Consider the following 21644-nt stretch of genomic DNA (forward strand, 5'->3'; position numbering starts at 1 on the left):
AGTTAGTGTGAACATTGGTGCATATTTACAAAATGTACATGGTTAAAACATTTGTGACAGATGCAGTGATAAGCAGTTTACAAATGTGTAAAATGATGGGCAAGGTGAGTTATCGGTCGTTGTCCTTTATCCACTGAACGTAGTTGCGTCTAAAGTGGGGGTAGGATTGAGGTGTCCTTAAGGAAGGTGGCAAGGAGTTCCTGTGTTGGGCTGCTTTCCCCTGGAAGCTGTTACCACCTGTTTTGGTTCGTTTGAATCTAGGAACTGAGAGCATGTTGGCATAAGCAGTTCTGGTAGGATGGGTGGGGGTGTATCTTTTTATTCTATCGACTAAATACCGGGGGGCTGCATTGTTGAGGCATTTATGAGTTAAGGACGCTACTTTGAGCAGGATTTTGTCGGTGGTGGTGAGCCAGTTATGGGCTCTCCTAGTGTTGGAAATGTGCTCTCTCTTGGGGATGTTGAGCACTGCTCTAAGAGCATTGTTTTGCAGAGTCTGGATTTTATTTGTAACATATTTGTTGGCTCCTACGTAAAGGGCGTTACAATAGTCCAGTTTAGATAGTACCAGGGCTCTGGCTAGGGTAATGCAGCTCTGGGTAGATTGGAAGGGTTTGGACGCTCTTATTGGTTTACAAGTGTAGGCTGTGGAGGAGGCCATGGAGCTAACTTGTTTGCGGAAGGTGAGGGAAGAGTCTAGATAGATTCCTAAAGTTTCTTTTAATGTTGCAAGGCTGAGGTACCCATCCTCATGCCATGCAGGGGGTAATACCAGAATACTAGGTTTTCCTGGAGATCCCTCCATTATGAAACAAACAGGATTATCCATAAACATTGCACATATGGTCACAGGGTTTCTCATCGGAGGGCCTGAACATTGCGTATATAAGGGCCATGCCATGCTGTGATGTCCCCTGAAGCATTTGCTTTCAGGACTTTGCACCAAGCTGTAGTTTCTGCCATACTCCATCTCAAAAAAATATTTGTACCATGCTGTATATTGCGGCCCTCTCTTGTCTCTTCAGGAGATCGCTATGCGCCACTTGGCCAGTATACATGCCAAGTCAATTAATTTGGTAACATGCCTGCAATTTTCGGGTCTGGCATATGCTCCCAGCAAGCACTTCAGCCGAGCCCAGTTAAAGGGTGTTATTCCTGCCTTGTTAAATGCCGCTTTGATCTGGTGCCAAAGGGATTGTCCATGTATACAGGTGCAGAATGTAAGGCGTCTGCCCCTATCCCCGCCACACCAAGGACAATCGGAGGTCCTAGTTGGGTCAAATGCAGCTATTCAGAGTGGGGTCATATATGTTCTATTCAAAACATTTATTTGCAGAAGATGGTGAAAAGCAGGGTACTATTCGACTGGTTATCGCTCACTTCCCCGCCCAGATCTTTTCCCCATTTCTCTTTCGGTCCTATGTTTCGCACACTCACTCATTTCTGCATGCAATCGTATATCCTCGACATCAGGCACCATCCGTCTTCCAACTCATACAAATAGTGGGCACATTTCTGGTACCCCAGCCAGGATGGCCATTTCTTTTTCGCTATCGCTGTCAGCCTCCTATATCACAAAAATAGTCCCCTGGGCAGTCCTTCAGCGTTAAGTAAGTCTGTGAGCTTTCTATAGCGTCCTTCCTCATACATGTCTCCCCATGTACTCAGCCCATATTTCTCCCATACATTTCCTAGCCACTGCCAGTTCTACTCCCAAGCAGGCATCTGGTGTCATATGTCGTAGCGGGTAGTACGGGTTATGCACCTTAATTGCTTTAATTGCCCTCTTCCAGACCTTTATTCCCACCTCTATAAGTAGTGCCTTGCCACCCACCAACCGTCAGACTTCAGTAGAAACGGTCTAACCAATGCCTGTAGCAGGTCCATCTCAGCTGTGACCTCATCAGATAGCCAATACGTCACATATTGCAATTGTGCAGCTAAATAATCTCTCTAAAATCGTGGCAGCTACACTCCTCCGTCCTCATATTGTATGCATAACGTCTTCAAGGCTATTTGCTGTCTACCATTCCCCCACAGGAACTCCCTAAGCAGTGAGTCCATTCTGCTATATAGTATTGCACATTAGATAATTGGTAAAGCAATCTCGGTAGGATAATCATTTTGATCAGTGCTGACCTTCCCATTAAAGACAGCAGCAGTTTCCCCCAGAACCTCATTGATCGTTTTATACCTTCCAAGGTCCTCATTGTGTTCTGTGCATGCAGTTTCTCAGGAATGTGCGCTATATTTATCCCAAGATATCGAAAAGTGTCACGTTCCCACTGCAGCCCAAGTTCCGGCAGATCTCTGGGATCGCAGGGTTTCAGTCCCACCAGCAGGAATAAACATGATTTCTATCTGTTAAAGGATATTCCAGAATGTTTGGTAAAGTTATCCAACACTTCTAGCATCATTGGTAAGTTATGCTCTGGTTCGCTCACATAGAAAATGACTGTCTGCAAACAACGAGATTAGGTGGGTCGTCCCACCCACTCCAACCCCTCCATCCATGGACTCCTGTCTGAGGTATACTGCAGCAACCCCCACCCTATGTGGGTGATGGCAGTGAACCTTTTTATTAATTTGGTGTACATTTACTGCAGCTGTTTGCACAGCCCCGTTAAAGGCAACCATGGGTGCTCATTTTACCAAAATAGCACCTGTATTCATTTTTCGCCATTTTAGCGTTTCTTGTCCTTTCTTGTTCCTTCCCCTGACATTCAGCGCGGGAAATTCTTTTGTGCAATTCTTATCTTCGGACTCCCCCACCCAGGCTCCAGAGTGTCTGTGAAGGCAGGAAGCAAGGGAGGAGTCCAAAACTCTGCAGTCCTTTGTCTTCCACCCGTAGCATGAGAATCCAGTTCAAACTGTCCTGAAAGGATTGCCAAACCCCAAGTTTGAATGTTGCAAGGCTGTTTGATTGGCTGGGTTCCTGCATAAAAGTCTGATCCTGGGAGCTGAAGAGGTAGTCGCCCACTGGAACTGAAACCGAAGAGGATGATGAAGGAAACGCGGCTGAGATGATTTCCAGCGACCGGAGAGTCTGCTGTGTAACCAGAGCCTGCTGTTACCCTTCCTTCTAATCGACCTGGGGACTACGAAAACGATAACCCCAGCCCAGAGCCTGGCGAGACCCATTATACTCAGCAAGACCTGTATTTTGAGCCATCCCACGCCGTGCTACGACCATGCGGGTTGCAAAACCCGAATACCCGGGGACCTAGAGCCATTGTGCGGTGCACGGTCTTCCGAATTCCAAATCTCAACGAAACTGTGTGCATCCTGCTGGACTTCCAGAGACATGAATCGAGTCAGAAAAGTTCCCTCACCAGAGTGCTGGACCTAGCAAACAACGAGAATCCGACCAGCGATATTCTGACTTCTGTGTTCCCGATAAGGCACCAAATCCACAGAGCTGCATTTAACTGCGAGGAAAACCTTACCTACAGCCTTCCCTGTGATCGTTGCTGCAAAGGTAATTCCAGTGTCCTGTCTTCTGTCTTCTTGATGAAGGAATTCATTGACCAGGATTTTGGCTGCAGATCCTGAAGTCCTCCGGCTGCAAAATGTTATTATTATTCTTCTGTGCTGAGGTACTGTCCGGACTTGGGCATTTACTTGCCTTAGGTCTCTTATGATTCCTGTGTAGTTTTGGGTTGTTTTTTCCGAGATTGGGAGGTCTCTCATCCAGTTCACCCAGGCCCACTGCCGGAATCCTCCTAGGCTGTCTTTTCTGAATTGCCTAGACCTTCCGCCAACTCTAAAGTAAAATGCGTGCTTGTCTGAACAGTCTTCCTCTGGAACTCTGAACCTTTCCTGCAACTGAGCCCTATCTCACCCTGCCTACAGCTGGCTCGTTCTGCCTCAGAGAACTTGTGTACTAGAATTGGGAAGGCCTGGATACTTTAAGGGGACTGCCATGAAAAGGAAGCCAAGTGTTGAAAAGTGTACTTACTTGTGAATGAGTTAGTTAGTAACTTTAAACTCTCAGAGTGTATAGTTACACAAGGCAAGGCAAGATTTAACAGTCAAGCAAACAAATCTTTAATAATGATTACAGTTCTTTGTTAATTATCGAAATTTGTAAGGATAAGCGCAAAACCTGGAACGTGTACCCAATTCATTTATATGTTAAGCAATTCAGGGGTTAAAATCTCTGCTTTTCACTGGTGTGCAGCTGTCCTATTAAGTTACCTAAATACTTAATTTGAATCAGAAACCAAAGCGCTTCTACTGTCCAGTCACCTGGTTTTATCCATTTTATATATAGAATTTACTTACCTTGAATAAGCTATGAGCCTTCATAAATAAGTATTCTCAAAGTCTTACTTTCCTTAGAAACTGTCTCACCATTCTAACAGAAAGTAGATTGGCTTGGGGCTCTTCCAATGATCTCTGCCTCAATGCCAGCAAAACTGAGATCCTTCCTATTGGGACCCCTGCTCTCTACTTCTTCCCTTCTCTCTGGCCTCCCACCTTGGGCTCTCCCCCCTGCTCCTTCTTCTGAAACCTTGGAGTCATCTTTGACTCCTCTTTATCCTTCCTCCCTCACACGCAGGACATTGCCAAGAAGTCCCACTTGCAACTCTTCCTTCTCAAAGGAATTCTCCTATTTCTCACTTTCCCCCAGAAGCTCAATGTTTCCCGAGCCCTGGTTCTCTCTAGGCTTGACTAGTGCAACAGCCTCCTCCTGAATCTTTCTTCTTCCACTCTGAGACCCCCTTCAGCTAATCCAGAATAGAGCAGCGAGACTTATCCTTGGCCTTAAGCCCAGAGACCCCATCTCTCCTGCCCTAAGAAGCCTCCACTGGCTCCCAGTTGCTGCACGGATCAAATCCCTCTGCATCATCCACAAGGCTGTCTGGGGCCAGGGACCACATTATCTGCAACTCTCTCTTACCAAATACTCTACTTCTAGACCTCTATGTCCCTCTGGCATCAACTCTCTGTGTGTAAAGCGCTTCGCTAAACCGAAGGCAGGAGGCCGCTCGCTTTCCTCAGCTGGATCCTTCCTCTGGAACATCCTCCCCCTCCCGCTGCGTCTGGAGCAGGACCTTCTGCAGTTCCGAAAATACCTCAAGACTCTCCTCTTTTCCTCCTCCTTCCCTTTTTCCATCCTCTGCTAATCCCACACTTACTGTGATTGGTGTCCTGGACCCTTATGCATCCTCTGCGCCTCTGACCTATAACACCCAATCTCCCCAGCATCTGTCTTCCTTCAGCACTTACCTCAACACACCCTCCGCACTGGAGATTCACACTTTCCACCCAATGCAGCTCCTGGCCGCATAGCACTTACCATACCTTGCACTTCATCTGCGGCTCACCTTCGAGCATGGACACCACAGTACCTACCTGACTGCCCTCTTCCTTCCTGCACTTGCACGTTCTAAATACTCACAAGGCATAGAAGGTTTAACCATCCCTTCCCCATCTGTATTTTTTGTATCTAATTGTACTGCTATCCCATGTTCCTTCCCTTCTACCCTGTGGGCGCTTTGAGACAGACTTTATTTCCTGTATAAGTGCCTAACAAGCAGACAATAAATAAATAAATAAATAGAAGGTTAACTTACTCAACTGTAAACTGGGTTCCCCTCTTCACAAAAGTAATGCTGTTGGTTTCACTTTATTATTCCTGTTAGGATAATTGTATGAGTGTCCCCAACTGGGTCTTGCTTCCGCTGACTTGCTGTTAGCCTGTCCATAATATGTCTGCCTACGTCATACTTACCTTTTATGTTGCTGGTAGCTCCCTACACGTATATCGGTTTTACTTACCTTGGGTATAACTGTGCTGTTATTGCTTCCCTTAGTCTGTGAACTGAAAAAACTAATTGAATATTATGCCCCAAGAAGCAACTCCCCTAGAATAACTGTTTTCTTGAATCAGAGTCACATGTTTTACTGTTCCTAGAATAAGTGTTGCACTATTCAGAAAAGTATATTGTCCAGTTGATTTACTAAGTGATTTGGTGCTGAGCGTCACAGTACAACTGATAGGGTCTACTACCCTGGTATTACTGAAAGTAATCTAAAAGTAACTATCGTTTTGACTTCCCTAGAACTACTGTTAGGTGTTCCAAATAAGGTAATTTGATTTGGTCTGTGCACCTTCTAGCATAGTGTTGGGTTTTTATAATTGTGGTTATATAGAATGTGATAGTACTTATTTGCCCCAAGATTTATCTGGGCCTACTGGTATTTAAATAAACCATTTATGTTTTACAATACATAGTGGTTCAATGTTTCTTTGGACCATTCTTATTACAATTTCTTTGTACTGATTCTGCAGCCCTCTCTCCCCCCTAGCCTGGCTGTTCCGTCTACGCTAACAGTAACTCAGGGGGTTAAGCTTTATACTAAGAGTGGAGTCGTGTACTGCCTCAGTTGAATTGTTTTGCTAAATCCTTAGTTGGACTTCAGAAAAACTGTCCCTACAGGATGCATTTAGCCTTTACCAGTAGTAAAAATCCCTCCAGCATTACTTTTTTATATATTCTTTTTTGTTTCACCCTTGTGTAACTGGGACTCAGCAATGTCCTGTGGCTTTGCGATAGGTTCGATACCTTGCAATTCAAACCCTGTCTTCTATACATTTCTTGGCTTCCCCACCCTGGATATAATCACACATATTCCTTTGACTCCCAGGTCCTCAAGATGAACAAGTTACTTACCAATTGGTAACGTTCTTTCGACTGGATGCTCCTCCACGTATTCCACATCTTTGACATCTTGGACATTACATGTCAAAGATGTAGAATATGTTGGAGGACACAATCCATTCGAAGTGTGTCTACAAAAGTCTCTCGCTTTCTGATATCGATTACTGCTTCAGCAGCCTTCACAGGTATTGCTCCTGTCTTTCACACTGTTTGCATGGGGCAACATGCCAGTTTCTAGCATTCACCCTCCTGGTGCTTTCTCTAGCCTTGATATGCAAAGTCAGCAACAATCTCATTCCTGATTACCTGGGTCTTGTGCTCATTTCGGTTTCCTAGTGTTTCGTACCCAGAATGGCTTTGGCACTGCCGGACGCCGCAGCTTGTTGCCTTTGCTGGCGTTTTCACTCTGGCTCCTTGCTAGTTTCGGCGTCGGTTGCTGGGCATGTGGCCGACCAATGAGCATTTGTGGTCACGCCACCAGAAAGGACGGTTTGCTTTCTGTCTCTTCTTCCTTGTTCTGAGCTTTCCTCTGGGTACCCTCTTCGTAGCCTCCAGCTAGTGGGCTTCGTGCGTAGCTACGTCGCTCCAGGATGTGTTTCCAGAGGCTCGCCTCTGTGTACCGTGGATTCTCCTACCTGCGTTGGAGTCACACGGCTTCCCCAGTTTCTCTCCATTGACAATTCTTTTTTTTTAAAACTTTTGTTTATTGGCAGAAGTTAAGACAAGCACAGCACAGATTACATAGCAATAAGCGAGCAACATAACATCATTCAAAGACAGTACAACGTGACTATATCCGACATCCCAGGTTGGGGACGGTGGACGGCTTGGTGAGGCACAAAAAGAAAAAAAGGAAGGGGAGTCAAACTTCACATGGCATGTTGGGCTGTGCTGTTGGGGGGGGGGGGGGACCTCCATTCCACTTCGTCTCTTTTGTTCAGGTAGCTACAGAATTCTGACCACACGTTTTTGGGGCGTGATGACATTGGTAGGGATCCGATGTATTCTTCTTCGCACATTTGTACCCAAGTAAGGGCTTTCAGCCACATCATGAAGGTGGGGGGGTTATGGTGCTTGCAGCATTGCAATATACATCTTTTGGCAACAATGGCACTTACATTTAAGAATTTTGACACTTTCCTTGCATTTTCGCCAACCCAGATACCAAACAACAGGGCTAGTGGGTCCAGATCCACCGGGGAACCAATTATTTCTAAGAGCCCCTCCGCCACGGCCACCCAGAATGTGTTTAGCGCAGCGCAGGACCAGAACATGTGTATGTGATCTGCTTCGCTGGATTTGCATTTAGGGCATGTGTGAGTCGGGGTGTGTGTAAATTTCGTTACTCTGTACGGTGTGTAATAGAGCCTATTGAGGAGTTTGAATTGCATGCAGCGGAATCTGGCGCTAAGGGAGACTTTGCGCGTGTGTGCACACATTTTGCTCCACATTTCATCAGTTATTTCCGTGTCAAGCTCCCTAGCCCATGCTTCTCGTGGTTTGAGAGACGTGTGCACTGTTTTCTCCAGCTGCATTTTGTACAAAGTGGATATTATGCCCCTGCCGCCTGCGGAGGTTGCTATATATTGGAGTTCAGGTGAGTCTGGGGGTTCGTCTGGGTACGAGGGCCACATAGCTCACTGCTCTAAGCCTGTAGTACTGTAGCACCTCGAGCAGAGAGTTGGAGTGTTCTGGTCACCATGTTTGAGGGGTAACGAACGTACCATCGGGGAAGAGGTCAGTTAGGGCTTGATAGCCCAGATGTTCCCAGTGTCTCAAGAGGTGTTGGTCGTGTGTGGGGGGAAGTCTGGGAAATTGGCATATGGGAAGCCACTTATAGTATGGGTGTTGCTCTTGCTCAGGGTGCAGGATGCTATTCCAAGCCCTGATCGTGGTGGCCACCGGGTCGGCCTGGGCATCTGTTTGGAAAGTGCGGTGCAGTAATAAGGTCATGATGTTGGTCCCACCCCACGCCAGTTTCTCAAGTTTTACATGCGGGGGCGGATTCTGTAACGTGTACCAACGGGTGGCATGTTGGGCCTGTGCCGCGTTCCAGTACAGTTGGAAGTCTGGGGTTGTGAAACCCCCTTTATCATAGGGTAAAGTCATGTGTTGCCACTTCTTGCAGACCGAACCAGAGTGCCAGAAAAATTGGGCGCACTCCGAGTGGAGCCTCTTAAAGTATTGCTTCCCGTGCCAGACTGGTACGTTAGCGAAGATGTAAAGGAGCTTCGGGACCACTATCATCTTTATTAGGGAGAGTCTGCCCGCAAGGGATAGTGGTAGATTGCGCCATTTGGAGAATTTGGACATGACGAGCTGTGCCATAACCTCGTAGTTGTCCGCTAGTAAGGAAGATTTGGTTAGCAACACTTCCCCCCCCCCCCGAGATACCTGATACCACCCGGGGACCAGTGTAGGGGGTACTCACATGCCGGTTGTTGAGTTGCTATAGTAAGGGGGAAGATTTCTGATTTAGAATAGTTGATGGTGAAACCGGAGTACGTGCCTATTTTGGTAATGTCGCGAATGATCGGGTCTATATATTTGGAGGGGTTTCTGACGTACAAGAGTACGTCATCCGCGTAAAGTGAGACGATTTCCGGCGTGTCCTGTAACCGAATGCCTTTATTGATGTGACGCCCTCTTACATGATCAGCCATGGGTTCGATAGCGAGCGCAAAAAGCATGGGGGAGAATGGACATCCCTGATGAGTACCTCGGTGTAGCGTGAAAGGAGAGGAGGGAACAGAGCTTACAAGCACCCTGGCTAGTGGACCCGTGTATAGCAGTTTTATATAGGAGATCATATTTGGCCCTACTCCCATTTTCTCCAGCACGGCCCATAGGTATTGCCACAAGACCATATCAAAAGCTTTTTGGGGGCCTAGTGTTACCGCCACTGCATCAGCGTACGGATCAATTCTGGACATCACGTTAAATAGGCGGCGGATCTTAAGTGCCGTGGATCGACCGGGGACGAATCCACTTGGGTCAGCATGGACCATATGGGGCATGAATGGGAGAAACCTGTTCGCGATTATCTTGGCAAAGATTTTTATGTCAGTATTAATAAGGGATAGCGGCCAGTAGGACCTGCACTCGTCTGGGGGTTTCCCAGGTTTGGGGAGGACTGTTATTAAGGCTTCTCTTAAGGAGGGGGGGAGGATGTTTAATCGAAGTGATTCAGCCCAGACCCCGTGTAAAGCGGGTGCTAGTATGGCAACGTGCTCCTGATAGAACTCAGAGGTGAGCCCATCTGGGCCAGGAGCCTTGTTTTTGGCAAGGTCTGAAATCACCTGGACTATCTCATCCAAGGTGAACGGAGTGTCAAGTCGTTCCCTGGTCTCCTGGGAGATAAGGGTCATAGGAATGCTTTCCAGCAGGTCATCCAAGTCCTGGGCTGAGTGTTCAGATTTCAGGACTCTGGCTTCCCTAGAGATGCACATCTCTCTGATATAAACCTTAAATACCTCCCATCTGATCCCTTCAGGTGTGTCAGACGCTCTGTTATTTTCAAAGAATGTGGTTATGTCCGCTAGGATCTCAGCTTTAAAGACAATGTCAGATAGGGTGGCAGATTTAAAGCGCCAGGCGGGTCGTGGCGACATTGTGTTGCCGAGTTGGATCAGTAGGAGCACAGGGGAGTGGTCAGATAGCGTGCGTGCGAGGATCCCGACATCTAAAACCCTACCCACATGGTTACCAGACAAGAGGAACAGATCTATTCTTGAGGAACTGTCATGTACCGTTGAAGAGAAAGTGGATGGAGCGTTCTCCATATATCATGTAGATTCAGGGAGTCCATGTGTATGAGGAGTCGTTTGGCCGTATCAAATTCATGTCCCCCCCCATATAATGGGGACGTCTAGATATCTCATAAGAATGGCGGTCACTTCGTCAATAAACTCGGGGGAGTCAGTGTTGGGTGCGTATGAGTTGACCAACAAGCATTCTTCGTGAGCCAAAGTACAGTGGAGAATCACATATCTGCCTTCTTTGTCAATGTGGGATGTGTGGAGTATGAAGTTTACCGACTTGTGGATAAGGGTCAGAACTCCCCTAGCTTGGGTGGAGTATTGGGTATAGTATCTGTTGAGGCCCCAGGCCTGTGTTACGTTTGATGCTAAGTGTTTCAGGGAGTGTGTCTCCTGCAATAGGAGGACCTTAACCCAGTGTCTTTGTGCATAAGCCGCGATCCTACGAGACTTTGTGAAATTCGTCAGCCCCCGTACATCCCATGTCATCATTTTAATCGCCATATAGATAACTCATGGGACATCCCTAGCAAAGGATCTGTCTCTGACAAACGCCATGTGTGCTGCAGTGGCATAAGAGTGCCCCAACTTCTTCACACACCCCTCCCTCACCGCCCTGCACAAACTAGCAGTGTGTAGATACCCATCCTTGAAGTAAACAACTGGGTGCCATCCCCAACTCGGCAGCACCTGAGAAATTGCCCAACCGGGAATAAAACACAAACATTTAGACTTAGAGGGTATTGCAACTGCAGTGGGGGCTGCCGCTGCCGTTCTGCCCACATGTATTAATACAAGTTTCGAAAATGCAACATAAATCTGAAGATCGGCTGATGAAAGTAAGGATGTAAAGCGAGGCTATGCATAATCTAGGGTATCAAGGACATAGCCAGAACTGCCGTGAGCCAGTACATGACGGCAGAGCTTGGCATACAGTGCACAGGCCCCATGTGTGTCATTGCTGCCAGGCGAGCTAGAGGCACTCCCCTTCCCCCCCTCCCCAAGGAGCAGCGTTTCCAATATGTTAGTGTAGGGCCACGGGAGGCTCGCAGTGGGACAATGAGGGGGGACCTTTAGCCACACGGGGGAGTCAGTGGCCAGTTCACCACAGCTAATGGGGATTCCCGAGAGGAGTCCATGCTTCTGGCATTAGTCGTCATCCATCGGTTCCAGTGGGATCTGCGCTTCAATGAACTTAACCGCCTCATCAGGGACCGTAAAAAAGTAGAGTTTGTTGCGGTGGGTGAATTTTAGACGCGCAGGAAAAAGCATTGCGTATTCGATTTTCCTGTCCCATAACATCTTTTTCGCTCCCCTGAATTGGCGTCTCTCCATCTGCACACCCACCGAAAAATCCGGGAAAATCCTGATGATGTTTGAGTCGAGCCTTAGTTCCCCTTTCTCTCTGGCCAAGAGGAGTATGTGGTCCCTGTCCTTATAACTCAGCAGTTTAGCGATTATAGGTCTCAGAAAGTCTCCTGGTTTAGGCCGGGGTGCCAGGGAGCGATGTGCTCTTTCTACTGTAAAGAATGGTGAGAGCTCGGGGTTGTCAAGGAGGTCTTTGATGAGTTGTTCGACCGCCGGCTCCATGCGGCCCTTCAGTGCAGCTTCGGGAACCCCAACTATGCGAATTTTATTTCTTCGGGACCTCATTTCAAGGTCGTCGCACTTAGCTTTGACCTGTTTCATGTCTCGGACGAGCTCCGTGACTGTGTTTTGTAGGGCATGAACGCAGTCTTCATTGGTACCTATTCTTTGCTCTGCCTCGGTGATCCTGGCCCCATGCTGGTCAATTTTCGCTTTCAGGGAGGCTACATTCGCATTGATGTCGTCCAACTTTTCATGAAAGGATGAGAAGTTTTTCGCCATAGATTCCATCATCACAGATAGGTCCAGTTGTGGGTGGACCGGCAGGGCCCCATCATCCTCATGTGTCGTAGAAGAGGACGCCTGGTCAGTACCAGGCGCCGCCCTGGCGAACCTGTCCATAGCGCCTGCTTTAGTGACAGCCCGCGCCTTGCTGGGCATTGCTTCGCCAACGATAATGATGGCCGGAGAGTGGGTATCCGAGGGCTGGACAAGTAGGTAGCTCCAGCTCAGTAGATTAGCATTGATCAGGCAGAGCGGGGGAGGTCCGCATGCAGCGCGGCAGCGATGGCGGGGCCGCCGCAGGAGAAGAGGAGCCAGGGGAGCGCAGGATGTTGGGTTCAGTGAGCCATGTGCAAACAAAGTCTCTTCGAGCTATGCTTCGGTGTACAGGACAATGAAGCGTTAGGGAGACAGGAGTGGGGCCGTACACCCGCTGGTGTGCACTTTTCTAGAGTGGGGAACTCGCCCGGCGGTGGCCCCCACAACGTTGCAGTTTCAAATCCGGCAGAGCCCGGCACATGGATATTCGGAGCCACATGGGACGAGGCCAGGCTGGATGCTATTCTTCGCAAACGTAAGCATCCATGGGGTCGTTCCTTCAAATGGGGAGTGGGTAGCGGGCAGTTCAAGGGCCTCCCCCTTGGGTGGAGGGGCGAAGTTTAGGTCACTACACCCACCTTGCAGCCTCCAGGGCGTTTATGTTTATGCCGCTGCCGCCGGAGCCAGGCCCAGATCCGGGGCCAATGACCGGCAGGATCTCGGTGGGGGCTGAGGGTCCGCTTCAGCAGAGGGCCTCCAGGGTAGGCGGGAGGGCAGCAGCCGCATCCAGTGAACGCCACCGGCAGGAGCAGCAGCTTTTGCTGGGGGGGGGGAAGAACCACTCCTCATGCGGCATCTCAGAAGCAGCGCGTAGTGCAGCGTGAGCGGTCCCGCTTCAACGATTGGAGGGGGCCGCTTCTATGCGTAGGCGCAGGGGGTTCCCCTCTAGCCCGCTGCATCTGACTGGCGGTGAAGGGTCCTGGCCCACAGGGGCGGCAGGGGAGCAGATTGTTCCAGCAAGGAGCCGCCACAGGGAGCCCACAGCCGGCGGCGCTCGAGGAACGGGAAAGGCGGCACCACGGCAGGGAGGCCACGCAGCGATGTGGGCCCAGTCGTTGGCAATGCTGGTTCCAAGCAGCGAAATCCCTCCAAACTTCGACAACACCAGGGAAAGAGTGTCCGAACAAGAATCGTGGTAGTATTGGTGCAATATCCTGAGGATTAGCACCGATATTCAGCAGATATTGGTGGGCAGGAGCGGAGCTCTCAGGCCAGGCAGCCATTTTCCTCGGCTGTTCAACAGCACCCCCCACCCCCTCCATTGACAATTCTTATTCTGTACACGTACGCCATCACGGCTAGAAAAGGTGTGTGCTTCCTCTACGGCGTCTCTAAAATAGCAGTCAACATTACCTGAAGCCAATAGAGTGGATGGAGGATTGCTGGTACTTGTAGTAAAATCTGAGAGCCTTCAGTTCTTTCCAGTCCCATGTAAGCAGATAATTTAGTCTTTTCAGGGAGGTCCGCTTTGGACTGGGAGTCCGTGTCACCTACAGGGTATTCCCTCCCAGTTAAGCCCCACTTACCAAGACCCCTAGGGACGGTCCTGCGGAGCGGGATCACCTTCCTAGACTCACAGGGGTCAGGGGTGTTGGGGGTAGGCTCCCCTCTACTGAGAAGGGACAAATTGTCCAGATTCATCACAGTATGTTTTAGAATGCCAGCTGAGAGTACAAACTAGACATAATTAAATTTAAAAACCTAACTAAAACTCTACTGAAAGTGGCCTTTACAATTATTTACCTGGACACTGACATTTTACCTAGGTGCCCTCTGGGCCCTTGGAGTTTAAGTCCAAAGACTGGAGTTTTAGCATGTGCTTCAATAGTAAATGCATTTTTAAAGTCATTCCGGTCACTCCTGTCTGTGTGAAACAGTTTGTTACATTGCATCACTGTAAGGCTTTGCTGCATCTCTTTTCGTAGGAGTGTAAGGTGTCTGTACTACCAACCTAAATCCACTGTGCCTTTTGGTGCCCACTGGGTATTGTTACTGAATTTCTGTTTTACCCCTCTAGGTCAATATGGATTGAACATATTTAGTGTGTATTTGGATGAATAATTGTATGTGCTACAAGTTTAGGAATATTGTGGTGATTTTTGTGTGGCCTCTTTGTTGCTGATAATGACTATGTAAATGTAATGTTTTACTCAGTCTAGATTCTCCCGTCTGCCTCCTCCCTTATATGTCTAGTTCCTATCACTAAGGTCAGTAGTAGGGTTGGAGCAGGACTTAACTGACTGACATTTCTTTAGACATACACAGATTTCCTTCATCTGCTATGTGTACCTAAACGTATGTATTTTAAGTGCATAGAGTTTATATGTGTGATTTTAATAAACTGCAGATTATTTCAGTGTACCAGTGTGGGGTGTTTACATTTGTGGACTAACTGAACTGATCTACTAGCCTACCCCTCCCCCCCAGGAATAAGAGAATCCTAGCATACCAAGCCTCAATCAAAACTCTCAAAGTGACAGCAACTTCCTTTGGAGAAGCTTTTTTCTCATCCAGCCTATGGGGCAAGCTATCCCAACCAGTTGGGAAAGAGAGAGAGCAAGACACTGTATTAAGAGGTTTCCCCAATTCTTGGCAACAACTCTCCTCTAGCCCAAGTTACCAACACTCACCTCAATGTTCATCAGCTGAGGTTGGATTACCCTCTCTACACTATCTTTGCAACTTCCTGATGAAGGCAATGGTCATTCCATGCTTCTTGATGAACACACGATCCTAATGCCTAATCCAAGTCACATGATCCCAATGTCCCCTCCAGAGACTCAATGTTCCATAGGAACGCGGTCGCTTCCTACCGGGCCAAATAAGAGTGCAAAGCATGGCTACGGCAGTGCATGTATATGATGAAAGCAGCCCGGCTAAAAGGATGTGTCTGTTTAAACCAGCTGCAAACCAAGTCCCTTCCGCAACGAGTCGGCATGCAAGCAACGTTTGCCCAAAACACACATCCCCATACAATAAAAGCTACTTGATAGCTGCAATTAAACCATTGCTTTTAAGACAGTCGTCTGCAGGCAGAAATCGCAGTTTCACATCACAAACATGACAGCAATCTAAGTGACATTCAGTTGAATTGCTGCAATTAACCCATTACAATTTAGACAGAAATGAGCAACATCATTGCCAGCGACCAAAAAAAGGACTGGAGAGAACAGTCCACTTGGATGTGCCCAAATGTAACAATGTGAGAAGTGACTGACAAAACACAGGTTGGAAAAAAATGACAAAAACTCCCTCTCTCCTTGAATGTCAAAGACTGCATGTCTACTAGAGTATTAAACACCATAACCTTTGCCTCTGAGGCATTAGCTAATACTTGGGTTTGACCCATCACAATGAGCCTTTCTAGAGAGAAACTTAAACTTTACCATTTCCGGAGCCCGTCCGCCACGCATCCACTTTACAGAAGAATAGTAGACATAGAGTCATTTACTCTGCAGTCCATTTACCCTCATTACCAACATGATCCAACACCTTGTCATCACTGCAGTCAGTTATTCTTTCTTTGGTCCAGTCTGGAGCCAAGGGATTGCATGCATCTTTGCCAACCACCCAAAGTCCCTCTAATCACTTTGAGGTTCATCTCCCAAATACACTGCATGTGTATTTTCTGTACAGAAAGAGGAGGCATTATTAGGAAGCAACAAGTAGCCAATGGGAACTAGCCCTCAGGCACTCTGGTGATTAAAGCATTATAATACAATGATATGATATGGCATTTATGATATGGTAAGGCATTTATAACGCACGCATACACAAGTGTTTCAAGGCGCGATGCAATGTACTTGCAAAATATTCCCGTGAATCGAAGATCATGCAAAGAATGAATGAAACAAACCCATGTCACTCTTGATAACTATTAAACCGTAACTGCTTCATATTCCAGTCTATGGTCCGGGGCAGTAACCACTGATACTGTATTTTACATATGGTGTAACAGCATAGAGAACACTACCACCTCAACAACAGGGTATACAGTGGATTTCCCTATGATTGACATAAAGCAACCACAACACCAGTGATACATGGGCTTCATCACAGCAAGCTTAATCAAATGCTCAAACGAGCTCACCCTGTCGACAGTCTAAGTCAGGGAAAATCTCACTCCACAGTACAACACAATACAATTATGGGGGCGGTACACAAGTAGCTCAGTTTAGCCATGTCACTGTAATTCTGCGATGTACATGAAGACACGTGCAGAATTCTGGCAGTGCCACTGCAATCCTTACAGGATCATAAAAGGATTATACCAATTTCCACTGAATCTTGCAAAACTTTGAAGACATTTGAAAAGCCTGGCCACCTGGTGCCTTCATGAATGTGAGCGACATGCTAGGGATTGGCTGTTTTCACTGCAGTCCTTGTTTGAGCTAGGCTAGTTGAGGACCACATACATGACAATGGAGAAATGCACAGAACTGGGCCACTTCCAATGCTTGGGTTCATTTAATTTGAAGACCTGCTCAGAACTTAGTTGCTTTCACTGCAGTTTTTGCATGAAAAGAGCTTAGTAGAGGTGATATATGAGAACATTTCCACTTACTTTTCAATGGCTGCCTCCTTCTCTGCAAGCGTGTCGGAGTGCATCCATTGCATTCTGCGCTGCTCCATCTCAAGGGTGTCCCGGGCTACCTGCAGCTCCCGGACCCGTTTCTCAAGCTCCCGCTCCTGCTCAGCATGGGCCTCTTTTATGGCTTTAAGAGCTGCATCCTTCTCACGGGCAAATCGGTCTAACTGTTCATGCCTGGATAATATGGCAAGAAAACCCGAAAGGGAGACCCTCAAAATAAAATACTCAATGAAGGGCAATTTGTCAAAACAAAGCAATGTCATTTATTGATGTACAACCTCATCAAACGTTCCTCAAATTGTACAAGGATGGTGGCATATGTTCAGCTGGTTTGAGGGTACAGCCAAAAACATACAATAGGGATTTACAGTAACAGGGGTACTAGGGCCTTGGAAGAAGACATGTGCTTAGGAAAGATATTATTTATACTGTGATGAAAAGAAGTGCGGAATTCTGCACCTGAAAGAGATATTGATGTCAAAGGGCAGCAGCATGAACATGATATCATGATGCCTAGATGCACAAGGAAGGTGATATTTCTGAAGTCCTTATGAAGAAGGTCGGATGGTTCATTGTCTTGGAAGTCATATACATAATATACTTGTGTAGAAGTTCTAATGGCTCTTGCCCCAGAAGTCGAAAGCATTGACTTATGTCCTATCGGACCAAATGAAACATGAAAGGAAGGTATGGTGTTGTGGCATGGGGCTCACAAAGGATATATATGAGGCTGGCTGATGGTGCTGTTGGGGCCAATGCGTTGATGCAGTGTGCGATTATGTTAGCGGGACGGGAAAGCTTTGCTTGGGTGCAGGCTGAGAGAACGCTGGGATGATTCATGATGGTATGCTGGGGTCCTTTGTGAGAGTACATTGGAATGCTTTGCGAGGTTATGTTGGGGTTCTGGGTAAGATTGTATTGAGGATCTCAGTCAGGCCATCCTGCAGAGTTGGATGTGGATGCCCTAAGGAGCTGATTGAGGATTTCTATGGGTGAGTGAGATGGTGTAGAGATGATGGTGAAGGTCGTGATGCGCTAGGTGAGATTATGGTGATGTAACGAATGTCAATGTACTAGGGCACAACATAAGGTTATTTCGGGAGGTTTCTGTGAGGATGAAAGAGTGGGTGTTTTGTTTAGGATAAGGATGTGTATGTAAGCTCGAGTAGGAAATCCCACCAGCATTTGTTTTTTCTTAGGTGGTGGATAGTAAGGAAATGCTGCCTCATATTTTTTTCTATATATTTCCCTTTATTGTTGGTTAATATTCATTGTTTGGGCCTGGAGCTGTAGAATGGCTGAAATAAGGGCTGCCTGACTGGGGTATCCAAAACTCATTGGTTCCAGCGCTTACCCTATCAGGTATTTTATATGGCCTTGCACGTCTATATGCCACATTGATCTTGTTCCTGCTCTCACCGACTCTACCGGACTCATGCCTGATGGCCGTCCCACAGACATGTTCAAATATTATTATCAAATGCCCCGGGAAGACAAACACACATTTGCAAAGCCAACCGGTTACCTCTTCTATAGGCACATATGCTCCCCATTCAGATCATTCAGATTATAACTGTATTGATTAATGTTTTCTGCAAATTATCCCAATTAAACAGATTTTTCGCTTTTCTTGATAAAACACAATAATAGGACTAACATTTACATTTTCAATACAAAAAGGGGTACATGACAAGAATTTGAATTTGCGGCTCTGTGATGGGATGCTTTATTGATATGACATCAAATGGCTGAAGGCACACCTGGTTAAGCAATTGTAGAACAGTATATCTATTTGAAACCTGCAATTAACTTCAGATCCTTTCAACGTGACAGTAATCTAGATGATGATTAGTTGAATTGCTGAATTTAACCAGATTTAACCACGTTTTACCACTGCCAGCAAAGATAACAAGGACTGGAGAGAACAGTCAGCTTGGAAGTGCCCAGATGTAACACATCAACATAATATGACAAATTATTGACAAAACGGAGGGTGGATACATCTCATCGAAGCGCTCTCTTAAAATGTCAAAGAGTGCATGTCTGCTGCAGGGTATTCTACACCACTAGTTTTGCCTTAGAGGTACGAGTTCATACTTTAAAAGAACAATTGAGTTGGACCCACGGCAATGAGCATTCCCAGAGAGAAACTTAAACCCTCACATTCCTCGGCCCATCCACCTAACCATCCACCATACCTTGAAAAGTGACAAGTGGTGTAAGGGAAGACATTGGAAGACAAACATATGTATTTCCAATTAGGGAGTGTTTCAGAAAACCATGCAGTGCTGTACATTGGTATGGGTTACAGGAATGTATTAGATGGTTACAGGTAGGGGGAGTCCACACAAACCTAGCATTCATCACTACCATACTATTAATGGTAGCAGGAAATAGTTACAATGTAAAAGTGCTGACAGTGGTGTGGTTTGTTTGTTTGTTTATTGATTTGATAATGCACACCAAGCCCTTGGGCAGCTGGGCGCAGCAGTACAAGAATTCTCAAAACTTAGATACAGTGCCTGTCACAATTTAGTACATACATGTAATTACAGTGTGAAGTACACTACATGATACAGTACAGTCATTTGATATAATGTGGATACAGTGAGTGAGGTGGGGTAGTCATTTGCTGTTCACGGAGCATAGGGGGCTGTACCAGATAAAAGTCAGACTAGCACACCGTAAGTTAGTGAGAGCCTATGATTACAGCTACGAGTAAGAGGATAAATAAGTCGCAGGTGTTTGGCAATAGTTGTCACAGAGTGAGGAGGTTATAAGTCATTGGTGCAAAGTCATTTGAGAGCATTAATTCTGAACCTAGCGTACGGTAGGGGGCGTCTAAGGTCAATAGGGAGTGTGTTCCATGCTTGAGCAGCTTTAACTGGGAAACAGGTTTCTCCAGCCGTGGTAAGTTTGAATCTGGGGATGTCAAGCAGGAAGGTATTGGGGCAGATTTCAGGGGTCGGGAAGTGAGTTCCCTGGTGATTTTTTCCGATAGGTAGGGAGGTGCTAGAGTGTTGAGACATTTAGAAGTGAGAGATATAGTTTTGAGGAGGATTCTGTCCTTTATTTTTAGCCAATCCGCCTCTTTCCAGAATTTAGAGATGTGCACTCTGTGAGGGATGTTCAAAGCTGCTCTTACAGCGTTATTTTGCAATCTTTGGTGTTTGTCAGTAACATACTTGTTGGCTCCCGAGTACAGGGCGTTGCAGTAGTCTAGTCTAGATATGATAAGAGCGTTAGCCAAGGTAATGCAACTGGCATTGGACAGAAATGGTCTGGCAGCTCGGATTAATTTACAGGTGTAGGCAGTGGTGAAGGAGAGAGAGCTAACTTGCTTTTTTAGGTTAAGAGAGGAGTCTAGGTAGAATCCTAGAGTTTTTACCTCCGACATAACCTTAATGATATTGTTGTCAATGTTAAAAGATGTGTAGTTTGGGGTTTGTTTGTTTAAGTTGGAATCAGATCTGAGGAGTAGGATCTCAGTTTTATCGTCGTTCAGGCAGAGGCTGTGGGTCGCCATCCATGCCTGAATGAGGGTGTATATTTTATTCACCAGAGCCAGGTCCTCTTCATAGTCGCCCAAAAGGGGTATGAGGATCTGGGTGTCATCTGCATAATTAGTGTAGGCGACACCCAGTCTGTCCCACATGTTATTTGGATAGGATCGGCAACGGTCGTGGTGGCGAATAGAGCAACAGGGCTAGGTGTGTTTAGGGAGATAGTATGCATCTTACCAGTGTGAAGATGGTGCTTATTGAAGAGAAGAGCAGATTTTATTTCCTGAATTGCATGCAGGTGGCAGGGACTTGGATGCTGATGGCTTTGAGGTTCCATAGGTACAGGAAAATCAGAGGATTTTCAGGGTTTGATGAATGTGCATCAAGTTACTTTGTGTGAATGTGTTGGGGTGTTTGAAGTAGTGGCTGTAGTGCTGGGTGGGCTAGGGTGTGCGCCCCGACATGTACATTTATGAACCACAAGAGAAAAGACCAACTAGCACTTCACAAATCAGAGAAACATACTTTCGCTGAAAGATTTCTTCTTCTTTCTTCCAGCTTAGCTGAATGTCATGAAGTTTATTTTTCAAATCTTTTATCCTAAAACATAAAAAGGAGAAAATAAGAACATACTCAAACATGGTTGGTTGCTGCAAAGCACTTAGTGTGTAGTCACTGGAATCCACTTGCTGCCCAGTGTATCCAAGTTACTGCGGCATACTCACTGATCAGCCAATATAGGTAGTCCACTGCAAGTCCCTCAATACTAGTCAATTCCCTGCTTGTCCACTGCTAGCCATTTTCCACTGGTCTAACCCATTCACATATATTTTTTGATTTAGAGGTCCAAAAAGTGTTTCAGTAGAACTAATCATGGCTACAGGTAGAATTAAATAAATAGGGGAGTTAGGGAGTAAGATACAGAAGGCGAGAACCTCGACATAATAATGGGGACCAGTTTTATGGAGAGATTAAAATGTACAGAGGATGTAACAGGGAGACTAGAAAAAGAAGACCGATACATTGGGAGGAGGTAGAGGATGGTGGAAGATAGGGAGGAGAGATGTAAAACCATATAACCTAAAGGAGGAGGTAGGCAAATAGTTAAGCACAGTTAGTCCCAATAGTTACCCACTACGGAATACAACACACTGAT

At 46.6% G+C, this 21644-nt stretch overlaps 1 protein-coding gene across 1 annotated transcript in view; it reads right to left on the bottom strand.

The window, feature by feature from the left end:
• The window catches only part of CCDC57 (coiled-coil domain containing 57), a 1326425-nt gene that overhangs the window by 1018812 nt on the left and 285969 nt on the right, over positions 1–21644 (bottom strand). Inside the window, exons 6-7 of the mRNA XM_069655328.1 lie at positions 21014–21088; positions 16959–17159 (exon numbers count right to left, since the gene is read on the bottom strand). Coding sequence (XP_069511429.1) covers positions 16959–17159; positions 21014–21088 — 276 coding nt within the window. The remainder of the gene's footprint in view (positions 1–16958; positions 17160–21013; positions 21089–21644) is intronic.

The sequence above is a fragment of the Ambystoma mexicanum genome, chromosome 3q, assembly GCF_040938575.1.
Source record: "Ambystoma mexicanum isolate Mex_15411 chromosome 3q, UKY_AmexF1_1, whole genome shotgun sequence".
Lineage (NCBI taxonomy): Eukaryota > Metazoa > Chordata > Amphibia > Caudata > Ambystomatidae > Ambystoma > Ambystoma mexicanum.